Consider the following 14814-nt stretch of genomic DNA (forward strand, 5'->3'; position numbering starts at 1 on the left):
GTTTTTTTTATCATTGCCTTCCTGAGAAAAGTTAAGACGCCCGTGATGCGCTATTATCGTGCAATATGCAAAATTACATTGGCAATTTGATGTACATTTTATTTTGTGAGTCACTTACAACCGGAAGGCCAACCTCTGGCTGTAGCTACCTGGTGCGCCTCTTCTACCTTGACGCTCAGGTACACAGATTTGGTCGAAAACTTTGTTGAAACTGGCGTTTTGGGGCGAAATTCATACACGAAACGTTCGAAATGGATTACAATAAATAAATGCGTACCATAAAGTGGAGAATCTAGCATTAATTCGGGAGACGGCCGGTGGACGCACCGTGTAAACTGTGAGTAATGTTAGGTGAGAAAGTCCTCAAATGGAGGAAACTGCCGCAATGACAAGTCGCCATGAAAGTGAAAATAATATTTGTATTTGAGACGAAATTCGAGCTCATATGTTCCTAAAGTTACCGTCAAATCGAGTTTGTGATTAGATAAAGACAAAACCGCAATACTATAGTCCCGTTTGACTTGTTTTTTTAAAAGCTAAGTCATACTGTTGATAAATGTCCAGGCGTATATCGTCACAACACAGGTTGCCAAACACTACTGAATAATTGCAACATTGTCGTTTTCTAATAAGATTCATGTAATAAATAAATAAATACAAATGTAAAATAATTATAATTTATAATTACACTTTTTTTTTTTAAATTCGGCATTCATTCGTCTTTACTCAGGTTAGCCACACTTGTCGTTAAATTAATTTTAATGATCCATATCCATATCCACAGAGTAGCCTTCATCATTGTTATGTGTTCTTAATGAGTAAAAGGAAATAAAACTATATAATTCTGAAATGAACATAGGTGTGAATCACCAGAAAGTGTACTCATTGGAGTTTCAATGAGTATTTTGTGATCTCCATGATGTCATGCAGTATATTTGATATAAGAACGGGTAATTGTGTTTGACTGTGTGTACACATACTCCGTAAAACCTGTTGGGCTGCATTACCTGCCACCTGCGGATATTAGTTTCACGATTGTTTTGACGAGAAATGCCCTCAGGTGCTTAGGAGCACACTTATTTCCTGCTTGACAATGTGGATTTATAAGAAGCGTTTTGTTTAGCTGTACTATTTCAACCCTGTCTCATCATTTAATTGAACCTCAGATGACCTCAATGTTTTTCTCATTTTTGTTCTTGGATTTTCTGATGCAGTCAATCATGTCTGCTGGCACCTCCAGCAGCCTTACGCATGGTTCAGGACGTGGCGCAGGCCACAGGCTTCGGTCCAGCCGGAGCAACAGCCAGGGGTCGTCCTATGAAGAACGTTGTGTGGACCCAGTTGAAGACAGAGCACAAAACCCAGAGCCGAAAGGAGTCCACAAAGCTGACCTGAAGGATGCTAATGGCAGACAGTATGAGACCATTGGCTTCATTCCTGGCTCAGCTGAACCATCCACTGCAACCCAAACCTGCAATCCATGCGCTTCTCCGAGAAGCTGTAGGACTTTTATATGTAGCATACTTACTTGCGGCCTGTACAGGGTCTGCCAGAACTCCATCCTTGCTCCATGCCTGGCACCAAAGGAGAGTTCACCAGATGAACCAGAGAGGTTGAGTCTCCAAGCTATGAACTCAAGAGACAACAAAGAAGAGTACACTGCAGAAGAACCCTGGTTGGAGGATCTCCACATTGCTGGAGTCAAAGTGGACAGCACAATAGAGTATTTAGGTGCTAAAACCAATCCTCCCACTTTGCCATACGTGCCACCTCCTGGTGTTCAGACACTGCCGAGCCACCAGTCGCTGCATGAGTCTATAAGGATTGATGACTGGGAGGATGGGGAGGAGAATGTGGACTCCCTGATTACTAAGAAGCTGCTGGAGCTCTACTCTGAATATCAGATTGAAGAACTGGCCCGGTGCACCTCAGACTCGGTGTTCCTGAAAAAGAGCAAGGCCATCAACCAGCTCATCAACTCACTGGCTGAGGAACATAAAATGGATGAGCAGGAGGCCGAGTGTCGGCTAGTGCGTGGAATCATCCGCATTAGCACTCGGAAGAGTACGAAGAAGAGGCCGCACATCTCCAGGAATGAGAGGACACTGTCGGACAGCGGAAACGAGACGATGAGGGAGAGCGAGTCCTTTTCATTGAGCAACAACAGTAAGTCCTGACCGACTCCTTTACTACAGAAATATCTGTGTTCCTGCCGGCATCTAGGAAATGCTTCAGTGCCATCAAGTAACAATCTCATTTTTCTCTGTTTATCTAAGATGACTACAAATCAAATCCCAATATCCAAATATCAGATTTGACCTCCTCTGATCAGTGTGCCAGGGAGATTTGGAGGAACAATGGAGGTAAGAAATCTGCACTATTCTGCTTTGTTGAAAGTCTGTCCTAAACGAGCTATTCTGATAAAGTCAATTTATTAGACTAGCTCCACTGTACAATAGACGATATAAGCCATTCAGTGCCAGTAAATAGAAACTGCAAGTAAAATCCGCCACTCTGCTGACAGACATTGCAGTCATGGTGTTACATAACATTCAGAGTGGTTTATTCATTTTCAAGACTGATTATAGATGCTTCAGTCACCATGAGGTTACATAGATGAGGCCTGCTAAGGCTCTTCTATGTACTACTTACTATATACTAGAAGTGGGATGTGGGAGGGGCACAGGATTCAATTCAACCATTCAAGTTTTCTTTACATTTATACTTTCTGTAACTTTTCTGTTTTAGAGCCTTTATGGATTAAAAAAATAATGTGCATCAGTGAATGTTACAGTCACACTTTGTCACATATGTGTGAGCAGCTGTGCAGTTTCATCTCTCAGTAAGTCAGGAACAGACATCTGCTGTTTTGCACCAGTCAAAAAGTAGCTTTTGGAGCAGTTGCGTCATTTCTATTGAGTTGCTTCACTCAATTTCAGTGAGCGTGGAGCCCCTGCAGGTGGGGCACTGACAGCTAGGTAAACAGTATGAAGTGAAATTAGGTCAGTATTTAAGTGATTTTACAATTCATTTTGAACCGTTTTTATTGTTAATGATTCATAAAAAATATTATTGGGGCATGAATGTTTTGAAGCAGGACATGCCAGAACAGGTTTGAGAACCACTGCTTCACACTAACAGTTCATCTGTGCACTTTATGACTGAAGTAAATTTAAAAACAAATCATATCAAACTACAAGCTACCAAACATAAATTACACTGGCAGTGTGGTTGGATTATTTAGATAACCAAAAAAAAGAAAGCTAACATTTGTGATTTTTGACTAATCAATGTTTTTCATGATCTGTCTTTCACAATTATGTGTTTTTGTCATTAACTGATAACTGAGTTCAGGCAATAGAAAAGATTTGTTTAGAAATAGGTTAGCACTAAGTTAAATATTTACGAAGACTAAGGAATACGTTGTTTTTTGGGTTTTTTTTTCTAAAAGCATTTAGCAATTGGCAAAACTAAGATTGACATTTTCTCACACCTTTGTTTCCTTTCATTCTCTTTTTTTCACGACCTAATTCATATGTAATTAAGTTTGTTATCACAAATCAAATAAAAGGGAATCAGTGGGAATTACAATTGACCCTGTGCACGAGAAAATGCTAACTTCCTGGTTTGAGACCGGATGTGGGGTTGTACATTTCCGGTAGCTTTACTTTGAGGTCAATCGCTACTGCGAAGATATACTCCAAAATCATGTCCAAAACTCAAAAACGGAAAGATCGCGTTAAGTTACAAAGAGGAGAAGGTGGGAACACTCACCACTGTTGTGTCATAAAAAATCTAATGATCAATTTTGACGTTTAATGAGTTTTGATCGATCAGTTGTTTACATCACTCAACACAAGCAGAACTGCATCACTGCAGCAGAAGACACATCGTCCACTTTCAGAAGCACATCTCTGTATAGTGACTGGTCTTATGATTTAAACAGGCAAATGTTCAGCATTCAAACTGCAGGTGAACAATAGTCAAACCAGATGTTTCCCCCATTATGTCGAGATCAGCTAGTCAAGTACACACCTACACAGCATGTTAACAAACCGTGAAAAAAGCCACACAAAAAATGAATGATTGCTGGTAAGGGTTTCTATACATTAGTATGTACGAAGGGTATGTTGTGACTTACCTTAAAAATTACAGTGGTCCCTCGCTATAACGTTCACCTTTCACCTTGCTGTTTCGCAGATTTTTTAGTGCAAGTTTGCATGCTTATTTTTTTTACGTCGCATTGTGTCCTGCGTCCTGATCGCTGCAGACGATCTCCTCCGTGACGTCTCTCCTGTACAGTACAGAATCACTGCATCGATCGCTAGCAGTGTGACTCTGAAGTGCAGTACTGGATGTCCACGAAACGTTTTGCACCGTCAAAAAATAAAATTGGCTACTTGATTTCACCTATCGCTGGTTATTTTTAGAACATAACACCCGCGATAAACGAGGGACAGCTGAGAAATATAACATTTGAATCCCTTTTCTCTTTTGCTCTGAGGCGCGGGGGAAAAATGTCGACAAGTCGATGAACATCATTTACAGATATATTGGGTAAATGCCCAAGACATCTATAGAAATGTAAATCGCCGCTTGATTCATTCATTTGCTTAACTTGTTTTGGACCGTAAACCAGGCGCGAATAGGACACCGGAAACAAAGCTCCCCACAGGAGTTTCTGCACCGGAAGTAGCATATGCTAACGTGCACATAGTCAATAGCTAAATAAAACATCCTAAATTGTATCAAAGTTGTACTAATTGCTTTATTCATGGGTTAATGTGAGATTCTACGTGCGGGGTACAGTGTAAAAATGAAGCATGGGGGGAATTCACTAGAAAGAAGACGTGTAAAAAAATTTGTTTTGTAAGCTACAGTAGATTTGTTCTTTTTGCATACAGGCTGTGATCACCTGAGCTGTGCTGTAAGCTCTAAGCTTTATTGCTCTCTGTAGTGTTAACTGAATTCAGTAACATAATCGCACAGATAAGCTTAAAGAGATAAGCACAGTTTCACTTGGCTTGGTGTAACATTGACCATCAAAACCATAGCTTGCCCTGCACCAGTACAACATGCATTACTGTAAACTTTACCACAACACTGCAAACTAGCTACTTTAGCCTGCACTGAACTGCACTGAACGGTCTATATTTTCATCCAGCCTTATAATAAAAATGTATGCTACAGCTATACATCATGTTTGATCCAATATCTAATTTTAAAACTCCAGCATACTTCAGAACCATACCTAAACATTACATTTCAGATTTATTAGATGTCACTGAGCACTTTGAAAATGTTCCCTTATATTCCTCTCCTGTCTTCTCTTTCTTACCATTCTTTCCATCTTTGAGAGTGAGCTTATTGCATATTTGTATCCTTGAAAATATAGCCGCTGTACTACATATTGTGGAACTGTTTGTGTTTGGTGCTGGGCTGTTGGAAACATTTCCAGATGGCTGCCATTGATAAACATTACTCCACCTATGCTTGTTTGTTTTTTGTAGCTCTAGCCAGAGTGGCAAATTTGCTGGCATCAGCAATGAGTGTGATGAGAACATAAAATAATATGGATCCTAAAGAGTTCTAATAATCTTTTGCCCAAAATGACCACAGTTTACCAACAAGGGGTTCACGCTATTGGCTCAGACTATCCACTATGAACTGATTGGAGTGAATGGAGATAAATGGCAAAAGTGGTTCTGGACTGAACTTATTTCAGTATTTTAATAGTCTTGTTTTTTTCTTACAAAGAAGATAAAATTGCACATAATACAGTAGCTTTGTGCTGTACATTGATTAGGTGGAATGAGATTTGCAGCAGATTGTGATTGTGATTCCCTTAATTTCCTTTAATTCAAATAACTAGCTAATAACTGATAACAAATAACTAACTTATAATCATGGTATACTCACAACAAACATTTCAACCAACTTGGTTCGTTACAGCCAAAAGTTCCTGTTTGATGTATGGGATTTAAATTACCGTATGAATGCCCCGAAAAGCGGTTTATGATGCATCATGTCACTTATACTTACAAAAGAATATTTAAAAACAATTAAAACACAGTTAAAAATAATTAAAATCTGAACTGCAGTACTGTGTAGCACTGCTTTAGCTTTTCACATATTTCTTTATATTTTTGAGGAAAATAGGTGCAGCGATTTATTGAAACATGGGTAAATGCAAATACCATATGGAAAGCAAAAGCAGAGTGTACACTTCTAACAAGTTTGGAATGACTGTCTTTATTCTTTAAAACAGCCTAAACTCTGTTCTTGTCATTTTTAATCTACAGGATTCTTGAAAAACATTCCAAAGCTCATATTTGGATTATTATTGGTTATTCAATTTTTTCTTATCAACTTGATCTCACGCTGCTTTAATAATGTTGAATTCTGAGGAGGCCAATCCATGACTGACAGTGACTCCATTAATGCTTTTACTGCATTAGCAGTGGGTTTGTGATTGTTGGTGTGCTAAAAAAAAATAAAGTCATGACCTGTTTGATGATTTTCAGATGGTTTTACATGGCGGTATCTTAGATACTTTTAAGTGTTCATAATTCCTACAATTTTGATAAAATTCTTAGCACCACAGGTTTAAATGCAGTCCCATACCATGACAGAGCCTCCATTGTGTTTTACAAATTAATTCTTAATAATAGTAATGTTGGAAAAATTGCACAAAAATATATTTTGACTTTAAATATGGGTATGATCATGAAATGTTGTACGGCTCTTCTGTAGTCATGGTCTACTTTTTGTTGAGCGGCGCTGGTTTTAACAGATTTTGGTTTAAAAGGTGTAGCACGGTTATTAGCACTGTTGCCTCACAGCAAGAAGGGCCTGAGCTCGATTCCACCACCTAGCCAGGGCCTGGTGGTGGTCTTAGGGATCATTGGGATATTTTTTTTAGTAAATGTGAAACAAGCCTTTGTGTTCTTTTCAGTCTGCAGACCAAAACTTGATGTCCTTTCTCTTTTTTATATTGTGGAATCATGAACACTGACTTTCAGTTTTTTAAACTTTTTTCTTTTGTGAGTCATCGGTGCAATCTTGGAGTAATTTTGATTGGCTGGCCACTCCTGGGAAGGATCACCACTTTTGCAATTTTTCTCCTTTTGTGGAACTTGGAGTATCAAAGTCTTAAAAAGGCCTTTGTCACCCTTTCCAGACTGATAGATGATAAATGTCCATGACTGTGTTTCTTATCTGTTCTTAAAGTAACTTCAGATCGTGGCATGATGTGTTGTTTTGTTTTTGATTTTTTAGATCTTTTAGCTGGCTTCATCTGAAACATTTAAATAAAGTTTATTAAGCAACACAGAGTGTGTGTATGTTTTGCAGAATTTGAATCTGCGCAGAGAGCATAGCCCTGTACAATTAAGAATTCGTCCTGCTACTTCTATCAGTACTCACATCATCAATAAACTCTGGTTCCACTGGCAGCCATTCATGGCAATGGCAAAATGTTGCCTCCACAATGTTAGATAATGTGGTATACCTTGGATCACTAGATCATGAGTCGATTCTCTCCTTTTTAATACTTTCCTCATCATTCTGGTGCAAGTTAATCTTGGTTTCGTCTGTCCTTTTTTAAATTTTTATTAGGTTTTTAATGTCTAATTAGCACTTCTGTTCTTGAATGTAACCAGTGGTTTGCACCTTATTGTAAATTATCTGCATTTCCATTCATGAAGACATCTCTCGTTTGTAAGACCTTGAGTGTTTTTGACTTGGTTACTTGTTCTGAAATCACATATATTCTGTGGTCTTCCGAAGCTCTTTGGATGTCATATTGACAGATCCAGTGAAAAAGATCCAGTCTTTTATCTGTGTGATTGATCATGAAACAACAAGAAAACAGGCTTCACATGACGATGAAACTGACTGTTAGTCAATTGCAGTTATTTTCATGCTTCTAAAAATGAGGTCCTATAAAAATAGCTGTAAATTCTGAACTGTTAATTCAGCACTTCTGTTAAACCTTTTGAATTAAAACTGAAAGTTTGCACTTCAATCATATCTTGGTTGTTTGAGCCGGAAGCAAAACTACAAAACATATCATGAAGTTATGCTTATCTGTATAACAATAGCAAGCAATTTTCATCTTTTATATAAAAAAATATACATACAAGTATTAAGTAGGTAAGAAACACAGTTCAAGAACATTTGGAAGAGGTTCACATTTAATAATAATAATGGATTGCATTTATATAGCGCTTTTCATTCACTCTCACATTCACACACTGGTGGTTGTAGCCACAGCTGCCCTGGGGCAGACTGACAGAAGCGCGCCTGCCATATCGCGCCATCGGCCCCTCTGGCCATCACCAGTAGGCAGTAGGTGAAGTGTCCTGCCCAAGAACACAACGACCAGGACAGACAGAGCTGGGGATCGAACCGGCAACCTTCCGGTTACAAGATGAGCTTCCCAACCCCCTGAACCACGGTCGAAATTTTTAAAGGACCATCCATCTAAAAATTTCAACAAAATTTTAACAAAAGTGCGTTACAATGTACAGATGACAGAACCATGGAAGGGTCCGACACCGTCACATGTGGAACTAAGCAGTAGTAGCACTTGCTGAGATATTGAAACATTCACATACATATATTTCCACTCCTGTGTAGAAAGCTTACACCACTACACCAACAGTAGCAGAGTAGTTTATTGAAAATATGACTTCTGTGAAATTTTAGAGATTTCTATAGCCATAAAGTGAACACAGGCCTTTTGACACCAAGAACTCATGTTTCTAAGTAGATGGTGATTCACACCTGATCTGAGAAATGAGAAAAGGAACTAACAACAATCTACAAAACTAAGCAGTTATTAAGACCTTTAACAGCAAGTGGTCTTTAACCTGTGAAAGGCACCGCTCTGGGTGAGCAGGTGGCGTGGACACCTACGTTCGTGAATGCAATAACCTGAAAACAAGCGATGTAGGACCTTCAAATTGATACAATAGGTGCATCTATTAAAAATCTTGGATGAGTTTGAATCTCAGCAACCTTGAGCTCAAGGTCGGAGGTCCAATTTTCTGAAAACCTTGCGAATGCAATAACTAACAAACAAGGTGACGTAGCATTTTGAAATTGGTATGTCTACTAGGAAGCTGAAGGGTAGCACTGGTGGTTGCCAGTGTTGTTATTTGATTGTGTCCTTCCCTGCAGTGTGAGTGCTGCCTGTAGATGAGTGGAACAGTATGAAACATAGTCAGGTTTGTGTTTTGCATAACCCGTACACTGGTTTAAGTGCATCCTCTTCCATTTGTATGTGAAGCAAAACAAACAACAGGAAACCACACAGCGAACTTTACTCTTGTGTGTCAAAAAACAAGTACTGTTGTTTGCTTGGATCGGTATTGAAAGTATCAGCTTTGGTGACTTTACTCTTACTGCCACACAAACATTATGTGTATTGTCTGTATGATATGCAAGGAAGCAAAATGAGTCTGCCACGTTTGCATGTTCATGCTCATGATAGCTTTTCTTTCTGTGTTCTTGCAGGTCACACTTCTAGTTCCCCGACATCATACTCCACTTCACACACAGAGACAAATTCTTCAGGTGTCCCGCTGATCCGCACCTATGTGAGAACATGATTCACTCACCACATTTTTCTTTATTTGTCAAACTGTGTCCAAACGGTGACATACGGGACGTCGAAAGGAGACCCTACTTGCACACGAGTGCCTTGCTGAGCCAAGCTGTTTGCAGAGACCGTGGCTTTGCTGTGGCAAAAGGAAAATGTGAAATTTCACATTGTCTGAAGGACTTCAGTGAACTCAGGGCTCTGTGTGTAGATATTTCTGGTTCATAAATGTTATGTTTGTGTTTGAAGGATTGCTTAATGGGGAGCTTGTCCTGCAGGCAGACGTCATCAGCAGCTCTTAGGTGTTGTATCATACATGTTGTATAACCGTCCCCTCGTCCTTGAAGGAGTTAGGATCCTAAGAGCTTGCTCTGATTTTACTCTTAGATTTAAAGTTTGTCGTTGGTGTTGTTTCTGTTGTTTTGCACATTTCAAATGCCTTCATTATTGTTGATTTGATGAGTATGTGTTTGCTTTCAGTTTTGTGGCTATGTCGCAAATATTTAGTTAATGAGTCTACATAAAGTTCTGATAGTTTCCGGAATTTGAATAATTTTCTAAGTGAAGCACCTGGTTGGTGTCACTGCATACTTTCTATGTAGAGGAAAAGTAGAGTTTTCATTGTAATTGTATTGTGTTTCGTTACGTCCAATTGGAAATACAAGTTGAAGGCTGCAAAAAAAGCCTTCAGGTGTTGTTTTTTTAAATATTTCATATCATTAGTTAATATTCAGACAACATGGAATGTGTTTTTTCAAATCAGTTTATTATTTGTTTCAAAACATGAAGTTCATACAAAGCTGATAACTCTTAAGCTCGTATCTTAACTGTGTGCTGGATACATTTTGATTGTGACTGTTTTACCGTTTGCTTTCAATTCTCAAATATTATGTGAGCCAGCGTGATCTGCAGCGACACTGTAGGTTGTATCGTGCGCTGTAACTTATTAGCGATGTTTATCTCAAGCTGACTCATGAAGTGAAGGTGTGTTTTCATGACAACAAATGTACTTGCTGTATTTACCCTCGGGTCCTGACGGGGATTTTCCCAGCTGAGTCACTCAATCCATTTTTTTTTTTTTGCCCTTTAGCATTATCAGTTTATGGTTACAGTTGTTAAGGAACATAACTGTAGTAACTTAATACAAATGGTAAACTAGTTCACGTATTCTGCAATGCGTCACCCACGATCTGTTTTACTTACATGTGTAAAGAATAAAGTTTTTTTGTAATCTTTCTGTAAAATCTTCCAGAATACTTGAGGTTTTTGTAGTGCCCAACCCCAGCATGGTTAGAATGGAATGATGGGAAACTTGTTCTGGTTTGGACCACGAAGACCAAAATTTAAAAGAAGTAATGAATTGCTGACTATATCTATCAAACTATACTTCTTACTTTACTGAAAGGGTTGAATTGTTTGGTGAAGTCTTTTGCATTTTGTTGCTAATGACACATTATAGCTGTAGCAGATCGAATGTTTAGGTGTTTCTCTTTGTTTTTCTTTTTTTTCAGCAGAAATATGTTGTATCAGGAACTAATCTCTGATATCAGATGTGGCTTTTTTTAAACCAATAAAGATTATGAAGTGGAACAAAAACAGACGTTTTGTTTGTCACTGAGAGTATGGCCACATGAGGGCGTCAGAGCATGCATTATTTTTGACAGTATTTCCTCTCTTTCTTTTTCTGCTGGAGTTCCTGCATAATCCTAGCTAAGAATAAGATCATGTGTTTTCACATTTGTTGTTTATTTGTTTAAGTATAATATTGACATAAGCAGCCATTGACAGTAATAATGGGTTTATTTTTTGTGATTTTCGTGACACTTGGATGAACACTACATTCAGGAACAGTCTTTGTGGACAAAAAGCAGCTCTCTTAATAAATGTAACATTTTTGTATTGCTTACAAGATTTGCTTATTTCGTAGAAAAAAAAATGTTGTACTCATAAATATACAATGATTAGTGTATAATTATGTCTTCCAACAAATTGTTCACCACCCTCATAAAAACAGTGGATGAGACTTAGCATTTCCATCTAATCGCGTTTTATGTAACTAGACACCAGCCACATAAGTACTATGCCATAAGTTACTTGTAATCTAAAGATCACAAATAACGCTTTAAAACTCCGTATGACCCTTTAACATTTGTGCGTGTATATTTTCATCATCTCTTTCTCTTTAGGTCTTTTTTCCTTCTCCACCACTGCTCTCTTTCCTTCCTCATTTCAACCTCATCCTCTTAATCCTTACCTCAAGCCTCATCTCCAGAACTAAAGTCAGGGCACCAGCACATGAAAACATGCATTATCCTGATATTGGCGCAGGTAATAAAACTTCTTGCCAACTCATTTAGGCATGTGACACTCCCATCTCCAGACAGCTAATAAAAAGGTTGTCTAAACAATAACCACAGCTGGTTATAAGCTAACACTATGCCACCTAATGTTAGGCTCGAGTGTCCTAAAAATCACACTTTCCCTCAAGTTAACAGTTTGATAACATTTACACATATTATGAGAGTTTATTCATTAAGTGTACATTAATGTTATATCCACTTCAGAGAAAGTCTCAGTAACGCCAGTGAATAGCAGCAAAAGTAACATTGCTTGTATCGCTGTCATCAGACAGAAATGAGCTTCACTGACTCATCAACTCCTTTTAGATTCCTTTCAGAATGTTTTACAGCCTCCACCACAATAAATAGGTGTGGACAGTCAGCATACTGACAGCTGAGGTAAACAGCAGACAGACAGCCTACGCTGACCACAGATGAACAGCAGTTGTTTCCCCTACACTGTAGCAAGGATTATGCACTTACATTGCGAAGGGTAAGAAGTTAAAATTCACTTGACTGCAATCTGCAACCTACTGACATCTAGCAGTGGTATTTTACACACTGTATCTTTAAGCCCTAAGATCATGCACAGATGTTCACTAATCATATCAAATAAATCCAAAAGGGAGCAACATAAAACAGATCTAACAGATATCAGACACAAGAAAATCAAAGTAGAGAGAAACTAAAAATAATAACAATTTCATACAAGAAATTGACAGGAAAACACAGCTAACTTACGAAAGGAAGGAGTGATGTAAGCACAGCTAGGGGAAGGTGAGTACACATGGTTGCCAAGAGCCCCCTTCTTGGCAACCAGGTAATTGCTTAGGTAGTGAAAAGACAGAAAACAAAACAAATAGTCTCTAATAGGATATGTGCATTTAACATTAAATGTGACATCTGACTATGCTAAAAGCTATGATTAACGGGAATAGGCACACTCTATATTTTGAATCTAATGTGCTGTGGTCCTACTCCCCCATCTGTAACATTTCCTCCTCTGTTGTCTTCAAATAATGGATTGCTCTTGAGATCACAGTCACCTAGCAATATGAAGCAAACAACCGGGGATCAACCTCATTAGCTGTCAAGTATGTCTGGACTTATGTCTCCATTAAGGCGAAATTATCGCTGCCAAGACACCGTTATGTAGTCTATGCACCACTTTTTAGCTACCTACTATACTTTGAAGATGAGGTGTGCTGTATGGTGCTTACCTACAGAAAAAAGAAAACCTATGGAAAACACTGAAACAAGACAAAATGACAGTATGCACTGTCGGCTATGTGCTATGTTCTTCTATATGTATTGAAAAGCTACTGAATATACAAGAGGGGAATTCATAAAATTATTCAACCAATAATCACATGAGCCTATAAATATATTATATTATATTATATTATATTATATTATATTATATTGACCTATCTTAGCACTACTGATGCTGTTTTTGCTATGCCAGCCTTTGCTGCAAACTTTTAAAGTGGTCCTGAGCTATAGTTCTAGTTTTTCATTGTTTCATTCAGTGGGTTTTTTTTGTTTCTTTGTTTGTTTGTTTTGTTTTTGTTAAGTTACTTAAGGCTAACCTATGAATCATTCTAGCATAGAAAAAGGCATTTAAGAGATGAACCACTATTGGAAACCACTGCTGTGTCTACACTAGTGCTGTCAGCATTAATCTCGTTAAAATGACGTTAACATCATAACCGCATTAACGTGGCAAATCTCCGTTAGCGATTAACGCAGATCGGCCCATGCGTGGGGCTGCACGGCGTCAACACATTAGTGAGCTAACCACACCTTGACGCCGTGTGGAAGGAGTTCAGTGAGGCCATGGAAAAAGACTTTCAGTCTGCGGTAAAGTGATTCTGACAAACATTCAGGAGGGGAAATCATTACTCTGCTCACATGTGAATAATGCAAGTGGAGTGGTGCCGACTTCAACTGATATAGGTATTAAGGACCTCCTTAATACCATTTACACATTTTCTGTAGAGGAAGTAAAGTCGAGCGGGATGATTGATCCATCACTGGGGCAAGTTTGCCATTCTCCTCAGCTGGAAAAGGGTGGAGTGCCCACTCCAGGTGAGGGACAAGATTCTGCCCCAAGTGGAGGGGTTTAAGTATATCAGGATCTTTTTCATGAGTAAGATGAGTAGTGCAGGTGCAGTGATGTAAACTGGTCTGTTGTGATAAGGCAACAGGCAAAGCTGTTGATTAACAGGGGATCTACATCGTGGCGATCGTGGCTCAAGAGTTAGGAGTTCGCCTTGTAATCGGAAGGTTGCCGGTTCGAGCCCCGGCTCGGACAGTCTCGGTCGTTGTGTCCTTGGGCAAGACACTTCACCCGTTGCCTACTGGTGGTGGTCAGAGGGCCCGGTGGCGCCAGTGTCCGGCAGCCTCGCCTCTGTCAGTGCGCCCCAGGGTGGCTGTGGCTACAATGTAGCTTGCCATCACCAGTGTGTGAATGTGTGTGTGAATGGGTGGATGACTGGATATGTAAAGTGCTTTGGGGTCCTTAGGGACTAGTAAAAGCGCTATATAAATACAGGCCATTTACCATTTACTCTTACCTAAGATTACAAGCTTTGGGTAGTGACAGAAAGAATGAGATCGCAGATACAAGTGACACAAGTAAGCTTTCTTAAAAAGTTGTCTGACTTCTTCCTTAGAGATAGGATAAGGAGTTTGGTTATTCAAGCAGGCTTCACAGTAGAGCTGATACTCCAGTGTGCCGAGGGTGCCTGGGTAGTGTTACAGGCAAGCATATCCTACCAGGAGCAGGCCCCAGTAGACCCAAGACACCCTAGAGAGATTATTTTTTCAGCTCGCCTGGGAATGCCCCTGGATAAGGTGGAGGGGGTGGCC

The 14814-nt window shown here is 39.2% G+C and overlaps 1 protein-coding gene across 3 annotated transcripts; it reads left to right on the forward strand.

The window, feature by feature from the left end:
* The first annotated feature begins 3 nt into the window (after nt 1-3).
* kdf1b (keratinocyte differentiation factor 1b) lies at nt 4-11200 on the forward strand. 3 transcript variants are annotated; one of them, XM_026157454.2, is made up of 4 exons: nt 4-179; nt 1215-2166; nt 2277-2363; nt 9520-11200. In XM_026157454.2, the coding sequence occupies exons 1-4, from the start codon at nt 66-68 to the stop codon at nt 9612-9614; spliced, it is 1248 nt and encodes a 415-aa protein (XP_026013239.2). In that variant the 5' UTR covers nt 4-65; the 3' UTR covers nt 9615-11200. The 3 variants fall into 3 exon arrangements, with proteins under 3 accessions (XP_026013239.2, XP_026013238.2, XP_080152340.1); XM_026157453.2 differs by having other exon boundaries at nt 146-337; XM_080296214.1 differs by having other exon boundaries at nt 159-351.
* The last annotated feature ends 3614 nt before the right edge of the window (nt 11201-14814 follow it).

This window comes from Astatotilapia calliptera, chromosome 22 (assembly GCF_964374335.1).
Source record: "Astatotilapia calliptera chromosome 22, fAstCal68.1, whole genome shotgun sequence".
Classification (NCBI taxonomy): domain Eukaryota; kingdom Metazoa; phylum Chordata; class Actinopteri; order Cichliformes; family Cichlidae; genus Astatotilapia; species Astatotilapia calliptera.

Bases quoted from the DNA above. Each gene is read 5' to 3' on its own strand.
- kdf1b (XM_026157454.2), top strand. From the start codon at position 66: ATGCAAAATTACATTGGCAATTTGATGTACATTTTATTTTGTGAGTCA. The intron at 180-1,214 runs GTACACAGATTT...TTTCTGATGCAG, and splicing joins TCTTCTACCTTGACGCTCAG to TCAATCATGTCTGCTGGCAC. The intron at 2,167-2,276 runs GTAAGTCCTGAC...TGTTTATCTAAG, and splicing joins CTTTTCATTGAGCAACAACA to ATGACTACAAATCAAATCCC.